At 39.2% G+C, this 24,856-nt stretch overlaps 1 protein-coding gene across 1 annotated transcript in view; it reads right to left on the bottom strand.

Moving 5' to 3' along the window:
* The window catches only part of DPP6 (dipeptidyl peptidase like 6), a 780,578-nt gene that overhangs the window by 314,827 nt on the left and 440,895 nt on the right, over window positions 1-24,856 (bottom strand). Inside the window, exon 4 of the mRNA XM_068550205.1 lies at window positions 8,927-9,021. Within this exon, the coding sequence (XP_068406306.1) occupies window positions 8,927-9,021 (95 nt within the window). The remainder of the gene's footprint in view (window positions 1-8,926; window positions 9,022-24,856) is intronic.

Below are 24,856 nucleotides of genomic sequence, written 5' to 3'. Positions count from 1 at the left end.
TTCCAGGGGCAGCTGGGATGCTCCCTCTTCACACCCCCATCTGTTGTCGACACCAATACCCTCCTCTCCTTCCTCACCTTGTTCCCATCCCATACGGGACCTCAACTCAGAATATATTTCATTCATTTAGATCTTCTGACTTCCTTTAGATCTGGGCTGAAAGCTTCCCAGGAGTAAACGTTGTGTTTTACAAATCCTATTTCCACCCACCCATCTCGTGCAGCCCAGGGCCTTGCTCGGAGAAGACTCGCCCTTAATGTCAAATGATGAGATGCAGGTGTGACAGCACAGCGGCATCAGGCCACCCCTCACCTAAAGAGAACAGCATGTTTGGGGCCAGAAAGATCAAGCTGCTACTTTATCTCTTTTCTGGTCTTTTAAAGACACAAGTATAAGATATTCTACTCATGTACTTTAAAAATTAAAAACATGGGGGAGGGAAGGATTGGGAGTTTGGGATTAGCAGATACAAACTAGTATATACAGGATGGATAAACAACAGGGTCCTACTGTGTAGCACAGGGAACCATATTCAACATCCTGTGATAAGCCATGATGGAAAAGAATATGAAAAAGAATATATATATGTGTAACTGAATCACTTTGCTGTACAGCAGAAACTGACACAACATTGTAAATCAACTATATTTCAATAAAATTTTTTAAAAAATAGAAAAAAAGAAAATAATCATTTGAAAATGATTTGTCCTACTTACAATTTAAAAAATTAAAAGCAATAGCCTATGAAATGAAAAAGAGAACTAAAATAAGTCAAAGATACTTTTGTGTTTTGTTCTATCTTGTCATATGAGAAGTAGACAAAGAAAGGGGAGAAAGAGAGGGGACAAGAGTAAAAGAAAAAAATCAGGAATAAAATGAAAGCGATCATCTGAGACACCAGAGGAAAACAGAAAAACACAGAGGGACACAGAGGATGGGCAGAACCATGTAGACACAGAAACAAATACAGAATACAGAGAGACAGTGTGTACCAAGGCTTTCTACAGCATTCTTGCAAAAGACGTTGACTTTTTAGGCCACCATTTTGTTCCTGGACTAAGGGGGTTTGAAACCCTGAGGCCAGTCTGGTCAGAGGCCAGTGCTTGTGGTCAACTATGGGGACAGGCCAGCTGCTACCTGCCCCACCAGCCAGATTTGGATCTGTGAGAGAATTAGGTCTCGCTGCTGCCAGATCTTCCAGTTTTTCAAGAGAAGCCAGAAATCTGGATGTTGAGTTTGTAAAAAACTACTCTGTGGGCCAAATAAAACATTTCAATGGGCACCATTGGTGCCAGTGTTTACCCTCTGAATTATGGACAAAAACAAGGCTATTCCTCTTTCCTCGCTCTAACCTGGGTGCCAAGTGCAGTCAGCCTGGGGTGGAAATGCTCGCTGGGCATGGCTGGTGCCACCACAAAGGCTGTTCTAGCTGTGGGTCTGGCAGCATCAGTTTGGGGAAGAATATGGTTGAGATTAGAAGCACATCTTCCGGAGGTCCTCTGTTGTTTCTCTCCTGGATTCTGGAATGGCTCTAATCATACTAGTAATTATGTCCCTCCCTGTGAGGAGTCAGAATTCATTAATTTTTAGAGAGTGAGATAAAAATTCAAATTCTTCAGGCTAATGATTGTATAAAATCAGAGAGAGAAATTAGAGAAACAAAAAGGCTTTTTATTTAAATGTTAATCTAGTAATTTAAATAAGTAATTAAAACAAGTAGATTAGTAATTAAACAAGTAAAGACATAAAAAGTGAGAAAACCTGACATAAGCATAATGACAGGATGCTTTTTTTTTTATTTACTTGTTTTCTCTTCCAAGTGTTTCCAGGAACCATCTACAACTCTCACATATTCATCAATGGAAGAAGTCTAATGTCTTTGAAATGTGAGGCTGAATTTTTAAAAATCTGATTAAAATTATTGAGTAAACAGCATTGGAATAGTAATTATGGAAATCATCACACTGGAAAATAATACACAAAATTTCACCACCTAACAAGACAAGCTACTGTCAGAGATCAATGTTCACTTCCCAGCCTTTTCAATGAACATAGATGATGTTGACGGCTGTTATCTGAAGTGTATTATTATTGTATTCTTCTGTGTCTATTTAGTATAACATCATAAATATTTTTCATATTACTTTATAGCCTTCATAACTATTATTTTAATGGCTACATCATATTTTATTTATTTTTATTTACTTATTTCTTTTGTTTCAGGTATTTTTCACTGTTTTTAAAAACTTTCTAGATAATTTACTTATGAAAAATTCCCTGGAATGAGTCAAAAGACATAAATATTTTTATTAATCTTGAATATATTGCCAAGTTGCTTTCCCAAACACCTGGAACAGTTTAAATAATACAGTGAATGACTGTATCCATTGTACCACTCCTTGTTACCGCTGGTATTATCGGTAAAGAGGGTGTATAAAGGATGAACATCACAGGTAACACAGTGGGCTATACTGAATGGGCCTGCTGGGTCAACAGCTCGTGAAGTGGAGGTCAAGCCACAGTTGTTTGTGGACCATCTTGGTTTCCTCATCAGAGAAAAGAAGGGCTTGAATTACATAATCTGCAAAGACTATTTCAGCTTTAAAAACTTGAATCTCAAGCAAAGGCTAACACTTCATCCTCCAGAGAATTTTTGGTGTATTATATTTTAGAAGGATTGGAGAGATGACGGTAAGTTTCTGTATGAACTACAGCCCCTGAGAAATCAATGTCATTAAGTCCACTGTAAATGCACTTCTGGGGGCAGCGGGGGAGAGGGAGGGAGGGAGGGAGGAAGGGAGAGAGAGGGAGGGAGAGAAGAGGGAGAAATCAGTGGGGTGGTGTGGCAATTTCTTAAAATAAGACAGCAGTGAAGTTTGCCACATTGACTCTTCCTTTTACGAACAATTTCTCAAGCGTGCAATGCTGTTTGAAAGCATTTTTCCCACAGTCAAACTTCTTTCAAAATTGGAGTCAATCCTCTCAAATCCTGCAGCTGCTTTATCAACTAAGTTCCTGTAATATTCTAAATCCTTTGTTGTCATTTCAATAGTCTTCACAGCATCTTCACCAGGAATAGATTCACTCTCAAGAAACCACTTTCTTTGCTCATCAATAAGAAGCAACTCCTTACCTGCTCAAGTTTTATCATGAGATTGCAGCATTTTAGTCAACATCTTCAGGCTCTACTTCTGATTCTAGTTCTCTTGCTGTTTCCACCACATCTGCAGTTACTTCCCCCACTGAAGTCCTAAACCCCTCAAAGTCACCCTTGAGGGCTGGAATCAACTTCTTCCAAACTCCTGTTAATGTTGAAATGTTGACCTCTTCCCACGAATCATGAATAGTCTTAATGGCATCTAGAATGGTGAGTCCTTTCCAGAAGGCCTTCAAGTGACTTTGCCCAGATCCATCAGAGGAATCACTATCTATGGCAGCCACAGCCTTACGAAATGTATTTTCTTAAATAATAAGACTTGAAAGTCAGAATTACTCTTTGATCCATGAGCTGCAGAATGGATGTGTTCACAGGCATGAAAACAACATTAGTCTCACTGTACGTCTCCATCAGAGCTCTTGGGTGACCAGGTGCACTGCCAATGAGCAGCAGTATTTTGAAGGGAATCTTCTTTTCTGAGCAGTAGGTGTCAACAGTGGGCTTAAAATATTCAGTAAACCATGTTGCAAACAGGTGTGCTGTCATCCAGGCTTTGTTGTTCCATTTATAGAGCACGGGCAGAGAAGACTTAGCACAATTCTTAAGGGCCCTAGGATTTTTGGAATGGTAAATGAGCATTGGCTTCAGCTTAAAGTCACCAGCTGCATTAGCCCCTAACAAGAGAGTCAGCCTGTCCTTTGAAGCTTTGAAGCCAGGCACTGACTTCTCCTCTCTAGTATGGAAGTCCTAGATGGCATCTTCTTCCAACATAAGGCTGTTTCATCTGCATTGAAAATCTGTTGTTTAGTGCAGCCACCTTCATTCATTATCTTAGCTAGACCTGCTGGATGACCTACAGCTTCTACATCAGCACTTGCTGCTTCATCTTGCACTTTCACATCACGGAGATGGCTTCTTTCCTCAAACCTCATGAAACATCGTCTGCTAGCTTCAAGGTGTTTTTCTGCAGCTTCACCATCTCTCTCAGCCTTTACAGACTTGAAGAGAGTTAGGGCTTTGCTCTGGATTAGGCTTTGACTTCAGGCCATGTTGTGGCTGGTTTGATCTTCTATCCAGAACACTAAAAGTTTCTCCATACCAGCAATAAGGTTGTTTCGCTTTCTTATCATTCACGTGTTCACTGGAGGAGCACTTTTAATTTCCTTCAAGAACATTTCCTTTCCATTCACAACTTGGCTAACTGTTTGGAGCAAGAGGCCTAGCCTTCAGCCTAGTCAGCCTTCCACAAGCCTTCCTCGCTCAGCTTCAGCATTTCCAGATTTTGATTTGAAGTGAGAGACATGCGACTCTTCCTTTCACTTGGACACTTAGAGGAACTTGCAGGGTTATTACTTGCCCTAATTTCAATATTGTTGTGTCTCAGGGGACAGAGAGGCCTGAGGAGAGGGAGAGAGACAGGGGCACGGCCAGTTGGAGGAGCAGTCAGAACACATACAACATTTTCAATTAAGTTCTCTGTCTTGTATGGATGTGCTCCATGGTGCCCCCAAATAATTACAATAGTAACATTAAAAATCACTGATTACAGTTCCCATAACAAATATAATAGTCATGAAAAAGTTTGAAATATTGTGAGAAGTGCCAAAATGTGACACAGAGACACACACTGAACAAATGATGTTGGAAAAATGGCGCCAAAAGACTTATTCGACGTAGGGTTGCCACAAACCTTTAATATGCAAAACAACGCAGCATCTGCAAAGCTCAATAAAATGAGGTCTGCCTGTATGTAATCCATGTGAAAGTTAGTTTAGGTTTTATTCTTAGAAATCGGAGAGAATGCCTCTGCCTCACCCTGGGAGGCAGCCCAGACACACCTCCTGCAGGGAAGGAGCTCGAAGTCAAGGGAGGCCCGTTCCCCCTCCCTGCTGCTGACCAGGTCACCCCGTGTGCCTGAGCCCTGAGCTGCCCGGGTCCTCCCATCCACCTGACCATCTTGAGCCACACTGACTTGCACCCACATTCTACGTCTGTCCTCTCACGTCATCCAGACAACGCTCCTGAGGGGCAGGACGGGGTACACGGAGCTTGCACAGCTGCCTGAGGACCTGTCACTGTGGAGCAGAGAGCAGTGCCCGCGGGGAGGAGCCGGGTCAGGAACCACCCCAAACCTCTCACCACACTGACGCTCGGGGAAGCCGCTCACCTCGGTTTTGTGTCTTTTATATCCATTCATAGAATACACAGTTACGGAGCACCTACTATGCGCAGGTCACCGTGCCAAGCACCGTGGAAGAGACAAAATTAAATCAGCTAGAACCTGCTTCCAATGAGCCTGAGCACTGAGCAGCAGATGTCCGAGCTCATTCAGAGACGATGTGCTTGTGATTTCTTTCCCTGTAGAAATCTAACGGAGCACCTCAAAAATCTGTGGAGACGTGGATGGACCTCGAGACTGTCATACAGAGTGAAGTACGTCACAAAGAGATAAACAAATGTCATATGCTAACGCATATGTGTGGAATCTACAAAAATGGTACAGATGAACCTACCTGCAAAGCAGAAACAGAGACACACAAGTAGAGAACAGACATATGGACACCAAAGGGGGAGAGGGGGAGGGGATGAATTGGGAGATTGGGATTGACACATACACAGTATTTATACCATGTATAAATAGATAACTAGTGAGAACCTGCTGTAGAGCACAGGGAACTCTACTCCATGCTCTGTGGTGACCTAGACGTGAGGGAAATCCAGAAGGGAGGAGATATGTGTATACGTATGGCTGGTTCACTTTGCTCTACAGCAGAAACTACTAGCACAGCACTGTGAAGCAACTATACCCCAATAAACAAAAAATAAAAAACAAAAACACAGAAGTTGGAAAAGGGACCAAGATATTTTGATAAATGCTTCCTAAAATCAATTATTCTGTCACATCAAATATGAGATGCTACCAAATAATAAGGATCTGAGAATATCTCACCATCAAAAAATTAATATAAAAAACAAAAGAATGCAAATAACAGTGTGAACCGGAATGGAATTGCCATAGAAGGTTAAATGTCTTTGTGAACTCACGATTTAAAGTGTTTCTGGTATTCTGAAATATTTCATGATCTGATTTCTACCATTTGGAGGTGTGAGAAGGGATGACTGAATTCCTTTTGGTCAAAGGAAGCTGTTTGGGAGGCAGGTGAGACCCCCCCAGGTGAGCCCAGCACCGCACAAGCTCTCATTTGCATAATTATCAATGATGTAAAGAGCCCTTCTGCTGGACTGCCTAGTGTTTGCATTCATCTGCCTCCCCTTCCGTTGATCCATCCCGGGAAAGAGCCAGTCACGGAAGCCAAGGAGCCAGGAGTATGCTCAAGGCCAGCAGGCTGGAGTACCGTGGTGTGACCTTGTGTGTGAGGGTCCTTCTCAGTGGCTGGGGAAAGAGAACGAGGTCAGAGGTCAGATTGTAGGTTAATATTTTAAACTTCTGCTGACCTGGGCATTCACTGCTTCATGTTCATGTCTCCACTAGTTTCAGGTTGTTCTAAGATCAACCTAAAGATTTCAGGTGGCCTCACAGGTAGCACAGCTCTCTTCCTCAGCTTACTTTTATCATTTAAACACTCTCAAAGCTTCCAGGTTTCAAATAAGGAGAGACCACCTAGGGAACCAGCATCGGCAAGGCAGGCGGGCAGAACCGGGCAAGAGCCACTGCCCTGTGTGCCCGCTGTCTCCAGCCCACTCATCCTCCCGGGAGCAGAGGGCCCGCCGACTCTGATCCCTTCAGAATATCATGCTTCCCCTTCTTAGTACTTGCTCGTGAAAATACAGAGAGCTGGACCATTCCATCAGCTTTAACTTGCAGAGGGAGTAACTGAAGCACAAGTTTAACTGGCTCAAGAGAACTTAAATCCAGAGCTTCTGTGTTCTAAATGATGATGCGGGCCCCCAATGACTTCTCCTCTCTTTCCCTCGTCTGAGGTCTGTTTACAGGAGCCTTTACATGTAGCTTTGAGCCAAGAATAAACTGGCATGATCACGAATCAGGCTGTACACATTTGGTGCTCAACAAATGTTTCTGAGGTGAGTGAATAAATGACATTTTAAGAAGCAATTTCATCATATAGAATAAACCTTCCAATTTTCAAGATGAGCTCTTCTTTTTTTCTTTACCTAAGGAGGTTTCTGACGTCACCTTATTACTTGGCTAAAACAACTTCAGTTAAAATACACAATCTGTCACAAGTTATTGATTGGAGAAAGAGAAGGCTGTTCCTAGTCTTGTATTTCCTTACTAAGTGCAGCTGTACTGACAGTACCCTGCTTTCAGCAAACTGACATCCTCATAGGAAATATCGATAACATCCTGGCATTAACATGTACTTACCCTCAGCAATGGTCTGATCATTTTCTCCTTTCGATTAATATGAGAAAACCATTTCTGCAACTTCAGTATTTTTAAGTGAGCTGAATCAGCTTTTCTTACGAGAGTCATTCTACCAAAGATGATTTTTTTAATGCAAAAATGCAGGCACATTCATTCTTTCCAGGTCGGGTCCTACTTTGCAGACTACTACTGAATTCAATACCTGTTGTTTTGGGAATTACACCATCATACAACCTTGCCAGGCTTCTCCTACACCAGCAAACAGTCTCTGTAAAGGGCAGATCCAGCCCATACTAAACCTCAATAAAATGTTTATTCTTAAAGAAAAAGGTATCGCTACACCAAAAAGAAAGGAAGAGTATTTAAACAGCAGTGTCATGTTCTTGAGAAGGTAGGGCAGCATTTGTGTGGGACGGGGGATAGGGCAGCGCAAAGATGGAATCATCCTTTCATCCTTTCTTGCCCCTGGGACGAGGCTCCGGGGACCTGCCTGAACCCTCACCCAAGGACTCCGGAAAGCTCACTCACTAACTGGGCTTGGGATCCTTATCTGTAAAACCAGGCAGCTATTTTTTTCTATGGCCTCTAATCCCCAGATCACAGGATTCTAGGATTCCTGTGTTTCTGATTCTCATCAGAGGCCTGTTATGATGGCTCTGATCAAGAATTCGTGGCCTGTTTTAATTCTTGCTTTTTACACAGACTTGGCCTTAGTTTCTTCCTTTGATTTCCTCCATGTATTGGACAAGAAAATGATCAACTCCCTAAAGCTGAAGATTTATTCCTCCTAAAAATGAGCATGAACATATATGAAAAAAAGAGTTAATTCCCTTCAAATTGATTTCTGGTACATAACTTCAGTCAATTCTTTAATAAATATCATTAACTGTACATGAACTCCAAATCTTAATGCCATTATCTTTGGGGAGACAGGTTTTCCCAGATGATGAAGCAGTGGCATTCATATTGACTCAGTACTTGTTCTAAAGCATAAACATCACTTAATGTCATTAGAGTGAGTATAGTCAGTGCCTAAATTAATATTCCCTGTGCACACGAAGATGCATTTTTTAAAAAAATGAGATCGAGCAAGCAGTCTTGAAGTATTCTCTGAATTACTGCAATTGTTCTGTAAATGTGCAAAAGCCTTAGGACTTATCCTTGAATTATATATGATATGCAACACTTGTTTCCAACACCTGCAGAGAAATTTCCCGTATACTCAGAGAAACGGTGATTTCATCTTATTAAATTAGTGTGGTTTCAATTTCACATTATCTGTAGCTGCTCAGCCTGTAGTATTACAAGTTTATTGCTTCTGCTTGGCTATACGAAAAGTTGAAACCTAAAGTCATTTTCTGCTTTATTGACTTGAAGGCGGGAAAACTGAAATTATCCTTGTCATTAAAGAGAGTACTTACAATTTTTTTGCCTTCTATTAACACCGTAGAAGTATTTGTTTCAACATTCTGCAGTATCACACTTCCTTTCTGCTCTCTGTAGATGAATTCTTTATCTACAAGAGAGGAAATAAAACAGAAACATGAAACATCAAGGAACTCACTAGCTTCTGATGGACACAGGTAAATGAATTGACTAGTTCCAACAAAAGTGTATCCTGCATTTCATCAAAGGGTCCTTTAAATATGGTGAAATGGGTCCTTTAAATATGCTCCTCTCCATATAACTGCATGTGAAGCTTCTCTCTGAATCATTTCTCATAGTCTGCACACTGACATATAAAGCACAAGCATATACACACATAAAATCTTTAGAACATTCTAGACTTTTCTTGGGTGGGACACATAGAGTGGACACAACAGAGCAGATTAAGAAACCCGCTACCATAAGGGGTGGAGATAGTTGGTACTAAGGGGACTGATTTCCTATATTGGAAACTTTGGGGTGAAATCTGTGTACATACACATGCGTACCATATCCTGCAAAATTATTTTCATTTGGTCCACAGCTTCCTTTACTATTCCTGGAGGAATTGGCAGTTTCACTGTCATGAATATCTTTGGCTCTATACATTGTATCCTCGGTGACACTGGCCCTTTGTAACTCAACCGAGATTTCAAATATCCCCTTAGAAAATTAATGGAGCAATCCCCCTGAATAGTATGCATGTAGGGGTATATATGTAGGCATGTAGGTGTGTAGGTGTGTGTGTGTGTGTGTGGTGTGTACACATACTACAAATGAAAGGGTAAACTTTCTGAAAGGATTACAGGTGGAGAGACAGGGCACACAATTGGAAGAAGAAATGATAAACTGGCAGACTGGGATTGACAAATACACACTACTACATATAAAATAGATAACTAATAAGGACCTACTGTATAGCACAGGGAACTCTGCTCAATACTCTGTAATGACCTATATGGGAAAAAAACCTAAAAAAAGAGTGGATATATGTGTATGTATAACTGATTCACTTTGCTGTACACCTGAAACTAACACAACATTGTAAAGCAACTGTACTCCAATAAAAATTTTTAAAAAAGAAAATAATGCTATCTTTCTGAGTGAAGGGGATGACACTGAGCCAGTCTGAAGGTAAAGAAATTTCACACGATAATCAGCTGATGAATGAAAAACACTGTGCAGACTGGATTAGTTCCAATGGTATTATCATTTCTATGCTTTTTAAATTCTACTCCACAGAATTACATTCTTTTCTTTCTTATTCCTTTCTTCTACTTGCTTTGCCTTTAATATTCTCTTCCTTTTTCTAGTCTGTTAAGATGGAAGTTTAGATCTTTGGTTTGATTTTCCATCCTTTTAATAAGACTATTAAAATATTAAAAGCTAAAATTTTTCCTCTATGCATGGTATTAGCTACATCTCACAAATTTTGATATGCTGAATTCAGTATTATTCAGTTCAAATTATTTCTAATTTTTCCTGAAAAGTCTGCTTGGCCTGAGTATTTAGAAACATGTTTAATTTTCAAATATGTAAAGTTATTCTGGTCCTCTTATTTTTATAGATTTTTAATTTAAATTCACTGGATCAATGAATATTCTGTACATGATTTTAGTCTTTTAAAACTCATTAAGACATTTTTGTGGCCCAAAATATGGTCTATCTTGGTAAATGTACCATATTCACATTTAATGAAATTATTGATATGGTTGAGTTTGGTCTATAATTTTTTTTGCGGGGGTTTGTTTTCTACTTTTCTCCTCTACTTCTTGTTTCCCTCTTTCTTGTTTCCTGACTTTCATTTTATTTTTTGAATATTTTTTACAGTTTTAATTTCCCTATTTTTAGCTGTATTTCTTTGCCTTTTTTTAGTGGTTGTCCTAGGGATTATAATATGTACTCAACTATTCAGCATCTACAAAGAGTTAATAATGTATCACTTCTCATGAAATATAGAAATCTGTCCAGTTTTCAGGTCCACATCCAGTCCCATGCTGTGATAATTGTTATGTATATTACATCGACAGACATTATACATTCCACAGACAATGTTATAATTATTGTTTATAACAATATTATGGTTTATAAAGAAATTAAGAAGAAAAAGTAAAAAAGAAAAATTTGTTCTTTGCATTTACCCACTATTTACCATTACTGATGCTTTTTGTTCTTTATCAAAAATATGAGTTTCCATCAGATATCATTTTCCTACTTCATAAAGAACTTTCTTTAGGATTTCTGATTATATGAATCTGCTGGCAACCAATTCTTTTAACTTTGTTTTATCTGAAAGTCTTTTCCTTTAACCTTCATTCTTAAAGGATATTTCTCTTAATATAGATTTCTAGGTTAATGGTTTTTTTTTTTTTTTCTTTTAGCATTCTGAAATTCTATTCCACTGTCTTCTGGTCACCATGGTTTCTAATGAGAAGTCAGCTATTAGTTGAATTATTTCCCTGCATGTCATTTCTGTGCACTTTTGCTGCTATCAAGATTTATTTGTTGTCTTTGGTTTTCAGCAGTCTGACTACAATGCACTTTAGATGGGGTCTTCTTCGTGTTTGTTTGATGTTTAATGAGCGTCTTGTGTCTGAAAATTTATGTCTTCATCAAATCTTTAGCCCTTAATTTGCCAGATAATTTTTCTACTCCTTTATCTGTCTCCTCTCCTTCTGGTATTCCAATTTCCCATATACTGGGCACCTTGATATTATCTAACAGTCTCTGATGTTCTGTTCATTAAAGAATTTTTTTTCTCTCTGTTCACCTTGAATCATTTCTTTTGATCTATCATCGAAGTCACTTTGTCTTTCCTTTGTCATGATTATTTGACTATCAAATCCACACAGTGAATTTTAGAATTTCAGAATCTGTATTCGTCTGTTTAGGAATTTCCATTTGGTTCTTTTTATTGTTTCTATTTTTTTGCTGAGATTTCCCATTTCTCTGCTGAGATTTTCATTTACTGAAAACATGCTCACGTTAACTCGCTGAGGATAATTACAATAGTCCTTTTAAAATCCTTATCTCTCAGTTCCAAAATCGCTTTCATTTCAGGGTCAGACTCAATTATTTTTGTTTTATCTTGAGTGTATTCCATTCTTTTTTGGTTCTTTGTAGTAAGGTAATTTTGCATTACATCCTAGACATCATGGATTAATTTCTGGACATTCTGGGTTTTGTTAGCATTCTCCAAGGAGTGTTGTTTGCTTTGCTATAGCAGGTAATTTTCTTTGCTAGGCCTGGATGGCCAACTTTGTCTTTCCAGGCAGCAGCTTCACTCTCTGTTCAGATATTTCATCTTGAGCTGAACTGCTGGGATTCTCTGCATGCATGTGTGGTCTACGGGTCAGACGGAGATAATACTGTACCTTTCCTTTCAGTTTTATCAATTCCTGTTCTATCTTATCTCATTATCCCCCTTTTCTTAACTTTTAAGTTTGACACTTAGCTTATTAATTTCAGCATTTCTTCTTTTCTAATATAATCACAATGGTGCTATAAACGTTCTTAATTACTTCTTTGAGTCCATAAGTTTTTAATGGGTAGTATTTTCACTACTGCTTACTTAGTTCTATGCATTTTTAGTTTCTGTCATGATTTCTTTTTCAACCTGTGAGTTCTTTAGAATTTCCAATTTGCAAATGTATGCGCAACACTCTTTTTTTTTTTTTTTAATTTTATTTTATTTTTATTTATGGCTGTGTTGGGTCTTCATTTCTGTGCGAGGGCTTTCTCTAGTTGTGGCAAGCGGGGGCCACTCTTCATCGCAGTGCGCAGGCCTCTCACTATCGCGGCCTCTCTTGTTGCAGAGCACAGGCTCCAGACGCGCAGGCTCAGTAATTGTGGCTCACGGGCCCAGTTGCTCCGCGGCATATGGGATCTTCCCAGATCAGGGCTCGAACCCGTGTCCCCTGCATTGGCAGGCAGATTCTCAACCACTGCGCCACTAGGGAAGCCCGCAACACTCTTTTTTTTTTTTTTTTTAAAGTTTTTTTCTTTTTTAAATTATTATTTATTTATTTTTGGCTGTGTTGGGTCTTCGTTTCTGTGCGAGGGCTTCCTCTAGCTGCGGCAAGTGGGGGCCACTCTTCATCGCAGTGCGCGGGCCTCACTATCGTGGCCTTTCGTTGTGGAGCACAGGCTCCAGACGCGCAGGCTCAGTAGCTGTGGCTCACGGGCCCAGTTGCACCGCGGCATGTGGGATACTCCCAGACCAGGGCTCGAACCCGTGTCCCCTGCATTGGCAGGCAGATTCTCAACCACTGCGCCACCAGGGAAGCCCCCGCAACACTCTTATATACGATCATTTTGTTATCGACTTGTGATTTGCCTACACGTGGTCAGAAAAAATCTAGATTATTAATTATTTGAAGTTTGTTGAGAGTAGATTATAGCCTGACGCATGGTCCATTTTTGTAAAAGTTTCTTGAGAGAAGGTATATTCTCTAATTGTAAATGCAGGGTTCTATAGGTGGTCGTTAAATTAACCATATTACTTGTCTCATCAAATTGACTCTCACTTAGCTAATTTTTTGTGTGCCTCACCTTTCCTTAAGTATTGAAATTTTCTAGTATAATGATGTTTTGAATTATTCTCTCCTGTAGATCCCCCAAATTGTGTTTCATATATTTTGTGACTATTTTATTAGATTAGTGCAAGTGTAGAATTTTCCTATCTTTCTGGAGATTTGCAAATCTTATTTTTTAACTACATGCTCTCTCCCTAATAACGCTTTTTAAAGATGACTTCTCTTTTGTAGAATAGGTAAAATAATAGTATACACCTTCTATTGTTCATGTGGAGAGTCAATGAGATAATACACGTCATACTTATTATGTGTTTGAAATCCTGCCGCGCTCCAGGTAGGCTCTCAGTGTTCTGTCAGCTGCCAACATTATCTCAGCAGAGGATCTGGCTCACTTTTGTCTCCTTTTTTTTTTCCTGAAAGAACTGTTACTTTCCATTAATAAGTGTTTTTATTGGGATTTTAAAATTTTATTATTTAAAAAAAATTTTAACTTTTATACAATTTTTAAAGGTTACTTCCCATTTACAGTTATTACAAAATACTGGCTCTGTTCCCTATGTTACAGGATAAACCCCTGTAACCTTACACCCAATAGTTTGTACCTCCCACTCCCCCCCCCCCACCCCCCGCCAGCCGTATTGCCTGTTCCCTACCTGTGTTTCCTTTTCCCGTCTCATCCCCAGTATTCTATCCCTCTCCTGCTCATCCTTCCTCTTGAAGGCTCTCCCACTCTTCACTTCCGGTGGCCCTGCCCCGGGTTGGATGGCTGTCACCTTCACCCTGGACTACTCCAGGGCCTCCCAGTGGGACCCTCTGTCCCTTTCTCTATTGGGACAAGGCCACACTTCTTTTTCAAAACTTTTTTTTCTGGCTCCTTGGCAGAGACTGCTTTGGTCGAACTCCTTAGTCTGACATTCGAAGCCCTTCGTCTTCTGGCCTGTCTTCTTTTTCCATCTTAATTTCCCACCATCCCTCACTAGCTAAGCATCCTAACAAGTCCTGCCTTCCAAGCCTCTCTGATGCCTGTACCGCTGCCTTGGCTGCAGTGCCCTTCTCCCGCCCCCGCCAGGCGCAATCTTCCTGGGCTCGGCGTAAAGGTCTCTCCTCCGGGCAGTTTTTCATGCCTCTGCCAGGCAGAACCATCTCTCTCTGCTGACCCCCGACATGTCATTCACCTTGTTTATGCTCATCACAGCACGTTGCTTATTTGCTACTACAGCTCTCTCCCCAAAAGATTTCCCAAAGAAAATCTTGCACAGGACCACCCACTGGCTAGTTATTCTTCATGTGCCAACTATCCAGTGCTTTGCATTTAAAATACATCATTAATTTAATTGTTCTGTGTACTTTAGCAATTCTTCAAAGCTAAAAAAGTTAAAGAAATAGAGTAAGTTGCACTGGTAGCTAGCACAATTATTTAAAAACTGATAAAGCATCAAGAAAATTTCCCTTCTTTCTTATACAAACCATATCATTGGGTAACCAAATTATAGATAAGGGGAAGTTTCACTTTATTTTGTTTCCTCAAATTGTGATACAAAAATATACAGCAATGCAACAAATTATTTTATGTACTCTTCCAAAAATAAGATAAAATTCCAGTCATTTCCTCTGAGTATCATATATTAGCTATCTTTATGTTTTGCTTACTTTTGCTTAACAACAATGTATTATTAGCAACTTTCTAAAGCCTTACCCATGGTGAAAATTTTAAAAATGTATGGCATTTTATGGTACAATAGATTTCTTAAAAACTGAGATAATTTAGTTCTCATTGCCAAGTATAATTTGTATATGCTGGTTGGTTTTGAGGAGCATATTAATCCTTGATTATACAAATAACACAAAGAATTGATGCATAGAAATAGATTTTAATTACTGAAACAAATAGTGCACATAATAAATGGAGTAGATTTGATTTTTCTCATGATTATCTTCTTTTAATTTTAAACAATGCTGATAGAAACACTGTTCTTTCCATTTATTTTTTTTCTCAGATATAATTTATTTCTATGTATGTACATTCTAATAACACATAGCATATATTTCCTAAAAAATATATAAGCATATATTTCCTACAACAGTCAATATCCATATGATGGTCATAAAATATAAATCCCTAACAGCCACACTGCAGTCTAGAAATACCATTTCCCACCAAAGGAAAGCAGGACTCCTTCTGTAAACAGTTGATTCCAGGTCTGGGACAGGAACTATCCTAGAGACAAGCAAAGCCATCAAATTCAATGACCATGTCAAAATGATTCAGAAGCCAACCTGAAAAGGCTCCCACCAGCCAAGGACCAGCCATTTAGAGCTTTAGTAAGAATAACTGGAACGGACTGAAGCTCTTTAACTACGTCTAAGTTCATGAATTTAGAATGATACTTCAAAAAGAAACAACTAATTCAATTGATCATTATTAGAGGATGCTTATAAATCAACACATTATTTAAAAACTGGTAAAGAAAAAGGAAAGCATCAAGAAAATTTCCTTTCTTTCCTATACAAACTGTATCATTGGGTAACCAAATTACAGATAAGGGGAAGTTTCATCTTATGGAAGTATTCCAGTTATCAAATGGAAAAGGTTGATGGAATTAGCATATCACCATTTTGCAGCTCCTAATGAGTTAAGGTGCCAATCAGCCAGGGCTGATACACCACAGAAGAAGAGCAATAGGCATGAACTGCCTCCTTAAGGAAGAATATAGCACTACTGATGAAGTGCTAGCACAACCGAAGCCAAAACCCTCAAACCCAGTCAGGCTATTAGACCAACTAGAACTTGCAGGAAATAGAGGACAGAGGACCATTCTAACCAATGCCATAAAGATTCAAGTAGGAGACTCTGAGAAACTACAGGGAAAATGGCCTGGCTTCTTCAAATAAATAATGACATTTATATGACAATTAGAAATTTAAACACAAATAAGACAATTAATGCTATGAATAGGATTAATAGGATAATTAACGCTATTAAGAAACTATTGTTTTTCGTTTGGGGGTTATTTTTTCTTTTAGTGTGATATGGTGGTTATGCTTTTCTGTTTAACAAGATAACAAGTCCTTATCTTTTAGAGATGTACACAGTGAAACAAACAGGATAAAACGATATGGTATCTGGGGTCTGCTTCTAAATAGCATGGGTGGAGGAGAAAAAGGTCAGCATATAGACACAATAAGGTTGGCCAACAGGAAATAATGGTTGAAGTTGGGTTATGGACAAATAGGAGTTTACTTACTATTCTTTCTACTTTTGTTTAAAATTTTCTATAATAAAAAGTTAAAATTGATTTTAAAGTTCAAGTAGTTAAAAAAGATCATGCAGCTATAATGAGAATAAAGCTATGTTGGCTCATTCTTACATTTTATCCTTCATTAGGCTTTTGCAGTAATTTGCATGTATTTGGGTTGCAGGCAGGTAGTGGTTGTGTTTTCATCATATTTCTCCAGTAACCACTAGGTCATAAAATAAAAATTCTGAAATTTCTCCCTCCAAGGCCAGGAGCCAGGGGCGAAAATTTGCAGCAACCAATGACAGTCTTCAATCCAGATGTAGATACACTGCCTACAGCTAAGAGTGATTTTTCCTTTGGTTTGCAAATATTAAGCCTTGTATGGAGAGTTACAGGAAGAAACAACTATAATTAGAAAGCTGATGTTAGAATTAACACTTATTTCAGGAAATATAAGCCAAATGAAAATTTTAGGTGGACCATATTTATAATCTAGAACTGTGGTGCTAATATGCAGCCACTAGCCACATGTTCTTACTAATATTAAAAATTAATTAAAATTACATAAAATTTAAAATTTAGTTCCTTCTTTGTACAAGGCACATTTTAAGCACTCAAAGCCACACGTGGCTCGTGGGTAGTGTATTGGACGCAGCAGAGATAGAACATTTCCATCACTGTAGGCAGTTCTTCTGAACAGCAATATTTTGAAGTTATAATAAGTGACAGCATTTTACTCCCAAAGAATGCCTTAGTTTACACCATAGTCTATCATCGATCTGGAAAAAAAAAAATCACTCTTCTCAAGCCATGGCTATCAAAGAGAAAATCAAAGGATGTCCTTAAAAGGTGGTCAGCAGACCTTCTGATACCTCTTGCCATTTATGTGTCTCCACTCTTATGGGCAATGAAGGCAACAGCTGTGGGAGAAAAAGATTTTTAAATGAAGTATTTCCAGATTATCCCAAATGTCACAACACCTTAAAAAAGAATATGAAGTTATATGGTATCCAGAGTCCCAGTAATCATCATCAGAATCAACGGATTAAAAATAGGAGTCAGGTGTGGGACTTCCCTGGTGGCGCAGTGGTTAAGAATCCGCCTGCCAGTGCAGGGGACACGGGTTCGAGCCCTAGGCCAGGAAGATCCCACCTGCCACAGAGCGACTAAGCCCGTGCGCCACGACTAATGAGCCTGCTCTCTAGAGCCCGTGAGCCACAACTACCGAGCTCACGTGCCACAACTACTGAAGCCTGCGTGCCTAGAGCCCGTGCTCCACATGCTCCACAACAAGAGAAGCCACCGCAATGAGAAGACCACGCACCACAACGAAGAGTAGCCCCCGCTCGCCACAGCTAGAGAAAGCCCACGCGCAGCAACGAAGATCCAACACAGCCAAAAATAAAATAAATACATTTACAAAAAAAAAAAAAAAAAAAAAGGAGTCAAGTGGAAAGAAAATGCCAAAGGTTTTTTTCTGTTTTTTTAGGTTGTGTTTAAACTCGTGATGTTTTTTTTTTTTAAAAAAAGTACCCACCATGATAACTACGGCCTTTTATTTGAAATTATAAGAACTACACACAATCCTCCAACACACCAGGGAAACATCAGTACAAATAGAGATGGTGAGAAAATGTAAAATAAATGATGTGCATTTTACTAAGAGTGGGTAAGTAACTTATTTTCGTGAGAATGTGCTTAGAAAAGGTAGGAGTTTCCAAGGAGAGAAATGGTGGGTGGAAGAAGCAAAACTCAGAGAAAAGAGTCTAACCAGTAAACATTTACAATGTGAGGGATACTCTGGTAGATGCACCATGAATTAGCCATGTTCCCTGACTTAAGGACACTTAAAATTAAAATGGTCAGTCAGGGGCTTCCCTGGTGGTGCAGTGGTTGAGAATCTGCCTGCCAATGCAGGGGACACGGGTTCGAGCCCTGGTCTGGGAGGATCCCACATGCCGCAGAGCAACTAAGCCCGTGAGCCACATCTACTGAGCCTGCGCGTCTGGAGCCTGTGCTCCGCAACAAGAGAGGCCGCAATAGTGAGAGGCCCGCGCACCGCGATGAAGAGTGGCCCCCGCTCGCCGCAACTAGAGAAAGCCCTCACACAGAAACGAAGACCCAACACAGCCATAAATAAATAAATAAATAAATAAATAAATAAATAAATAAATGTAAACCGGTCAGTCAGATGGCAATTATTGATGCTGGCGATCGAAAAGTTCCACGTGAATCACAGCACTGTACTATAAGACATGATTCCAAGCAAATAAATAATTCTACTAATGTTATGAGAAAGTAGGATTTTCTGTATAAGAGAAAATGAATCCACATTTAAAGTCATAAATTTCAGTAAAAGTTAAAATCCTGTAGTGTTACATATGGAATCTAAATAAAAGGTACTGATGAACCTAGTGGCAGGGCAGGAATAAAGACGCAGACGTAGAGAACGGACTTGAGGACACAGGGGGGAAGAGGAAGATGGGACGAAGTGAGAGAGTGGCATGGACATATATACACTACCAAATGTAAAATGGATGGCTAGTGGGAAGCAGCAGCATAGCATAGGGAGATCAGCTCAATGCTTTGTGACGACCTAGAGGGGTGGGATAGGGAGGGTGGGAGGGAGGCTCAAGAGGGAGGGGATCTAGGGATATATATATGTATATGGCTGATTCACTTTGTTGTACAACAGAAACTAACACAGCATTGTGAAGCAATTATACTCCATAAAGATATATATATATATAGGCCCTGTAGTGTTAAATTTGTGTCAGAAATATCAATAGGAACACATTTGCTTATTTTTTAAAGTATGTATTTGCTAGTTTTGTCCATAGAAATATTAGATACATGATTTCCTAAGCACTCAGATTTTGGTTCCTAAGTACCATTCTCACTAAAAAGAACAAGGAATCTCTGAGGAAACAGGTATTTCTAGATCTGAGGCACAGAAAGTGCAGTATGAACCTGGGACACCTTATTGGCCAGAAGGCAAAGAAGTGTTCAATGAGTGATGGGTCTTGGCCACCGTTCTTGCCCCATCCTGTCTCAGCCTTCACATCTAACTCTGACTGGTCCTTCCTCTTGGCTCTGGGCTCAGACGCAGGACTTGAACTGGTCGATGGAATATGAGCAAGCAGACACTTGACATGCACTTGCACAGTTGACTTGCCCCCTCCTGGCTCTGCCATTGCCACGAGACAAACACAAACATCTCTGGCCTCGTCTTCTGGCCCCAGGAGGAGAAACAAGTGTGAATCACAGCCGGGTTGTCACGGTCACCTGAGAAGAGGCTATTCCAGATCAGCCAACAGCTTGCTGGGTGTCCAGCCACACGAGCAAATCACCCAACGGATAAGTGGAGTTGTCTGACCAACCACCAGCTGACAAGCAGAAGTGTGAAAAAAACACAAGTGTGTGGGTGTCCCTGAAGATGTGTGCTTGTTTATTACACAGCACTCTTGTGGTACCAGACAACACACACATGCACAGGAGAACCACCTGGGAGGGCCCTCAGAGGTCAAAGCTGGGGAAATCAGAACATGAAAAGAACAATGCTGCAACTGATTAAAACACATCAAATATATAAAACCACTCATGAGTCCATAATGGTACCCACATAATGGTGCTCATTTTCCACAGCTGAAGGTAACTATTACAGCAACTTCTTTCTCTGAAAATTGGTAATTAAAAATTCATAATTAAGGATTCATCCTGCTTTTTCAGTAGTATGGGGACACCAAACAGCCTGTTTCTGAGGGAGAGCCCCTCCTTTCAGAAAACTGCCCACTTATAAATGAAGAAGGAACAATGAATTTAGAAAATCACCACTTTTAGAAGGAATGATGAATTTAGAAAAGCACCATTTGTAGAAGAAGTGATGAATTTAGAAAATCACCATTTTGCAGCCCCTGTTGAAATACTCATTTCAGGTGAGGCTCATCAATGGATGCTACCCTCACTTAGAGAAAAGTTGATGGGATGTTTTCCTGGTGCCGAAGTATTACCCCAGAGAAAACATGCCAGTGTCAATGGGGAAACACTCGCTCCTCATGGAGGAATCTGGTGGGCACCACTTAGAATCCCTAACAGTGGGACAACCAGCAGTGGACACAAACATGAGAAATCATTCCATGAGGAAGGAACCAGACAAATCCAGGATGTGGGAAATTCCACTACACACTGGCCTAATATGGGGAAATAACACACTGTAGAAAAAAGAGGAGCTGCTTTCCATTAACAGAAACGTAAGAGACATAATCAAGTATAATTATGAACCTTAATTTGATCCAAATGGTAGAAAAAAGCCACAGAAGATATTTTGAGAAGGAATGGGGAAAACTGAATATGGCCTGGGACTCCTACGATATTAGGAAATTATCCTCATTTTTTTGTTAGATCTGATAATATAGATAAATGGGAGGATATACTTTTGAAGATGCATGTGTTAGTATTCAGGGATGAAAGAAAATGATGTTATAATTTAAGTTTAAATATTTTCAGCCAAAAAATTGATAGAGGACACAAACATGATAAAAGTGTTGAGATTAACTGATAGTTATGTGGGTATTCACAGTACTCTCCTGTATACTTTTCTGTAAGTTAAAAATTTTTCATAAAAAAGGAAGCAGACCATATGACCCAGCAATTCCACTCCTGGGTATATACCCACCCCCCAAATGAAAACACTAATTAGAAAAGATACATGCACCTCAATGTTCACAGCAACATTATTTACAATCGCCAAGACAAGGAAGCAACCTAAGTGTCCGTCAACAGATGAACAGATAAAGAAGATGTGGTATATATGTACAATGGAATATTACTCAGCCATAAGAAAGAATGAAACATTGCCATTTGCAGCAACATACTTGGACCTAGATATTATCATACTAAGTGAAGTATGCCAGGCAAAGATAAATATCAAATGATATCACTTATATGTAGAATCTAAAAAATAAACTATTGAATGTAATAAAAAAGAAACAGACTCACAGATACAGAGAAAAAGTGGGGAGGGGGGAGGGAAGAGGGGCAAGATAGGAGTAGGGGATTAAGAGGCACAAACTACTATGTATGAAATAAATAAGCTACAAGGATGTATTGCACAGCACAGGGAACATAGCCAATATTTTACAGTAACTATAAATGGAGTAGAACCTGTAAAAATTGTGAATCACTATCTTGTATAACTTTAACTTATATAACATTGTACACCTTTAACTTACATAATATTGTACATCCACTATATTGCAATTAAAAAAATCAAAGAAAAAAGGAAGCAGAAAATAAAACAACATAGCCCCTGATTTCTAGGAACATACAACAGAGTTGGGTGGACATAGGAGCTATTTTCTACAGACCATGAACTGAGATGCTTTTAGGCAGAAAGTCGGGGGTGAGCAGAGGCTCTAAGTAGCAGCCCTGGTGTGTGGGTAAAACAAGTGCAGGAAACAGAGGTGCAGAAGTGGGAGGCCAGACGTGCACAGTCCTCATGACACTGGTTTTGAAGATGAGGGTGCTTGGGTGAGTTTTGGAGCCCTAAACCTAACCCTAACCCATTTGTCCAGAAACTGGAGCAGGGCTGCAGTTTAACATGTGTGTTTAGGTCTGAAGTAGCCAAAGGGCTCCAAAATTTTTTTTTTTTTTAATTTTGTTTGTACTCTGGGTTTTCTTTTTTCTGGTTTACATCACAAACATGTCAGAGGGAGGAAATGTTGGCTCAGAAATGTCTTTCAAAAGAGCAAGCTTTTCTAATTACACTCCCTAAATGCTGACAGCACTCACTGAATCCACAGCAAGCACTTAACCAAGAGAGGACAATGCTGAGATTCTGAGACTCGATCCTGAGACCTGGGGGACTCCCAGCTTCACCCAACCGTGAAGTGAGACACAGACGCGAGAACCGCCGGCTGGTTAATTTGCTCCCTCTGGCTCAAGGGCCTCACGCAGCCATCTTGATTCAAACTTGCAGCTCTACATCTGTGGCAGGACAGCCTGACATTTTCCTGCAGGATCTTGAGAATAAGAATAGACTGGAAGGACTGCAAATGATGCTTCCTTTCCCCCTTTCAAGAATGCAACTAGGGTACTGTGTTCTTTACATCTGAGGGTAGTAAGAGGCATCTGCTTTGGAAAATCGAAATTCTTGGAAACAAAGAGCTGGGTTGCCTGGGGCTGGGATGGGTAAGCAGATAGATGGAGGGCAGTGGTTGATTAATTTCTGTGGGCTTCAAATTATGATAAAATGACACCACAATACCCACTTTTACAACTTGGGTAATTACATCAACAAGTACCTTCCAACAAATAATGGTCTCAGCTTGGAAATTACTTGGAAAGTATCTACATTTCAAAGATGACATGAGTGGCTTCAAATTTCACTGAGTTTTCATCACAGGATCTGAGATTGCCCAATTTTGTCTTTGGTTAATGGACTGCCCAAATAGTTTTTAAAATCTTTAAAATTTTCATTCTTCTTATGGGGAACAATTTTTATGTGACTCTACAGAGTCATGTTTATACTTTTAAACAGCTTATTGTATGGAAACCCCACCAAAAAGCTTTTCTGTATTTAACATTGTCAAACATATGCTTATGTGGCTAAGGAAAAAAGAAACCAATATTTGTAGAACTAGGATTTGTTTTTTGCAATTTATTTTTTTCACTTGATTCTATCACGAAAGAAAATATATAGGTTAGGAGGCTTTTAAATAAAAAGGTTTAGGTGGGTGAAGAAAAAAGAAAGATCGGGAAAGAAGTCCTTTGCTCATAACATATTTTTAAGAATATTTATGATTAGTTGTAAAAATCTAAGATTCCTTGAAGGGACTTGAAAATGATTATTGCATAACTGTTCTACTATTTAATAAATCTGACTTAGAACAAATCAATAACAAATATTATTGAAGGTGTCAAGAAGTTTTAAAAAGACTTTGAAATGGGCAAAAAAGACCACTGGGTAGCTGGTAGATGCTCAATGTCATTGTCTTGGAGCTTTTTTATACTCTGAAAGTTGTCGAAAACTGATAGTAATGCAAAGGAGTCTCACCAGAGAGATGCAGATGAATTTTGTCTGGTGGAGATGCAACTGACCCCTAAAGCCAATTTCCCAGCAAATTCATTTCAGCATTGTTGATCGCCTACGTATGTATTTGTTTTTCTACCCTTCTCTTCAGATCTTACTGGTTCTCTCCTTAATTTGTGAGCTAAATAAAATCTTTGGCAGATGTTTATTTTATATTAACAAAATCATAAGCCTCATGATATTTACCTTTAAAATATTCTTCTTCAATAAAAGTTCATTATTTGCAAGATATGGACAAAATTTCACAGATGGGCTATGAAAAGAAAATCACTGAACCACTTGAAATGTAATTTTGGGTACAAACTTGTTTAGAAATGAACCAACTTACAGATTAAATATAACTATTTTTTAGAATACCAACTTGTATCAAAATCAGATATTCTTCAAAAGTCCTGAACTATTAGTGGATTATGAAATTCACTGGTCATTGAAAGATGTTGCTTATGTCATTCCAATGCCATAGCTTATTAGTAAATCAGTAATTACTTCTCAAAAAGGCAACATTATTCATGGTTCTGTGGGCTATCATTTTAATCACAATGCTAAGAGCTGAATCAATGTTAAACTGTCTACATACTTTCGTCAATGGGGATTTGATGAAAATACCTATTTTCCAGTACAAGTATAGAAGATATATTTTTTGAATAATCTCATTGTCAGCAGGCATTATGTTAAGGCAGAAGACTACTGCAGAAAGTAAACTCAGGTTTTATGTCAATACTGTTAACTATAAATGACCATTATGGAGCAAATTAGCAAATAAAAGTACCTAGAGGTCAAATTGAAATGACCACCTTGCTTTATCTAGGTTTTCAGGAGAAAAATCACCTACTACGGACAAAGACTAATGAATGGGCTAAAAGACAGAAATTTGAGTGTCTTCCTTCAAAAAAAAAAAAAAACTCTGATGAAAAATGCCAAGAGTAGCAGACAGATTGTTGGGAAAAGCTTGGAATAGGAGTCTGGAAACCTGGCTTCTATTTCAGGCTTTGCCACAGACTAGATATGCCAGAATTATGCTGTGAAACTTGTGAAGCAGTGTCCTTAAAGAGATACAGCATG

This window comes from Eschrichtius robustus, chromosome 8 (assembly GCF_028021215.1).
Source record: "Eschrichtius robustus isolate mEscRob2 chromosome 8, mEscRob2.pri, whole genome shotgun sequence".
In the NCBI taxonomy this organism is placed as follows: Eukaryota; Metazoa; Chordata; class Mammalia; order Artiodactyla; family Eschrichtiidae; genus Eschrichtius; species Eschrichtius robustus.
Note: the sequence above shows the minus strand (reverse complement) of the source record. Positions and strands in the feature narration are given on the sequence as shown.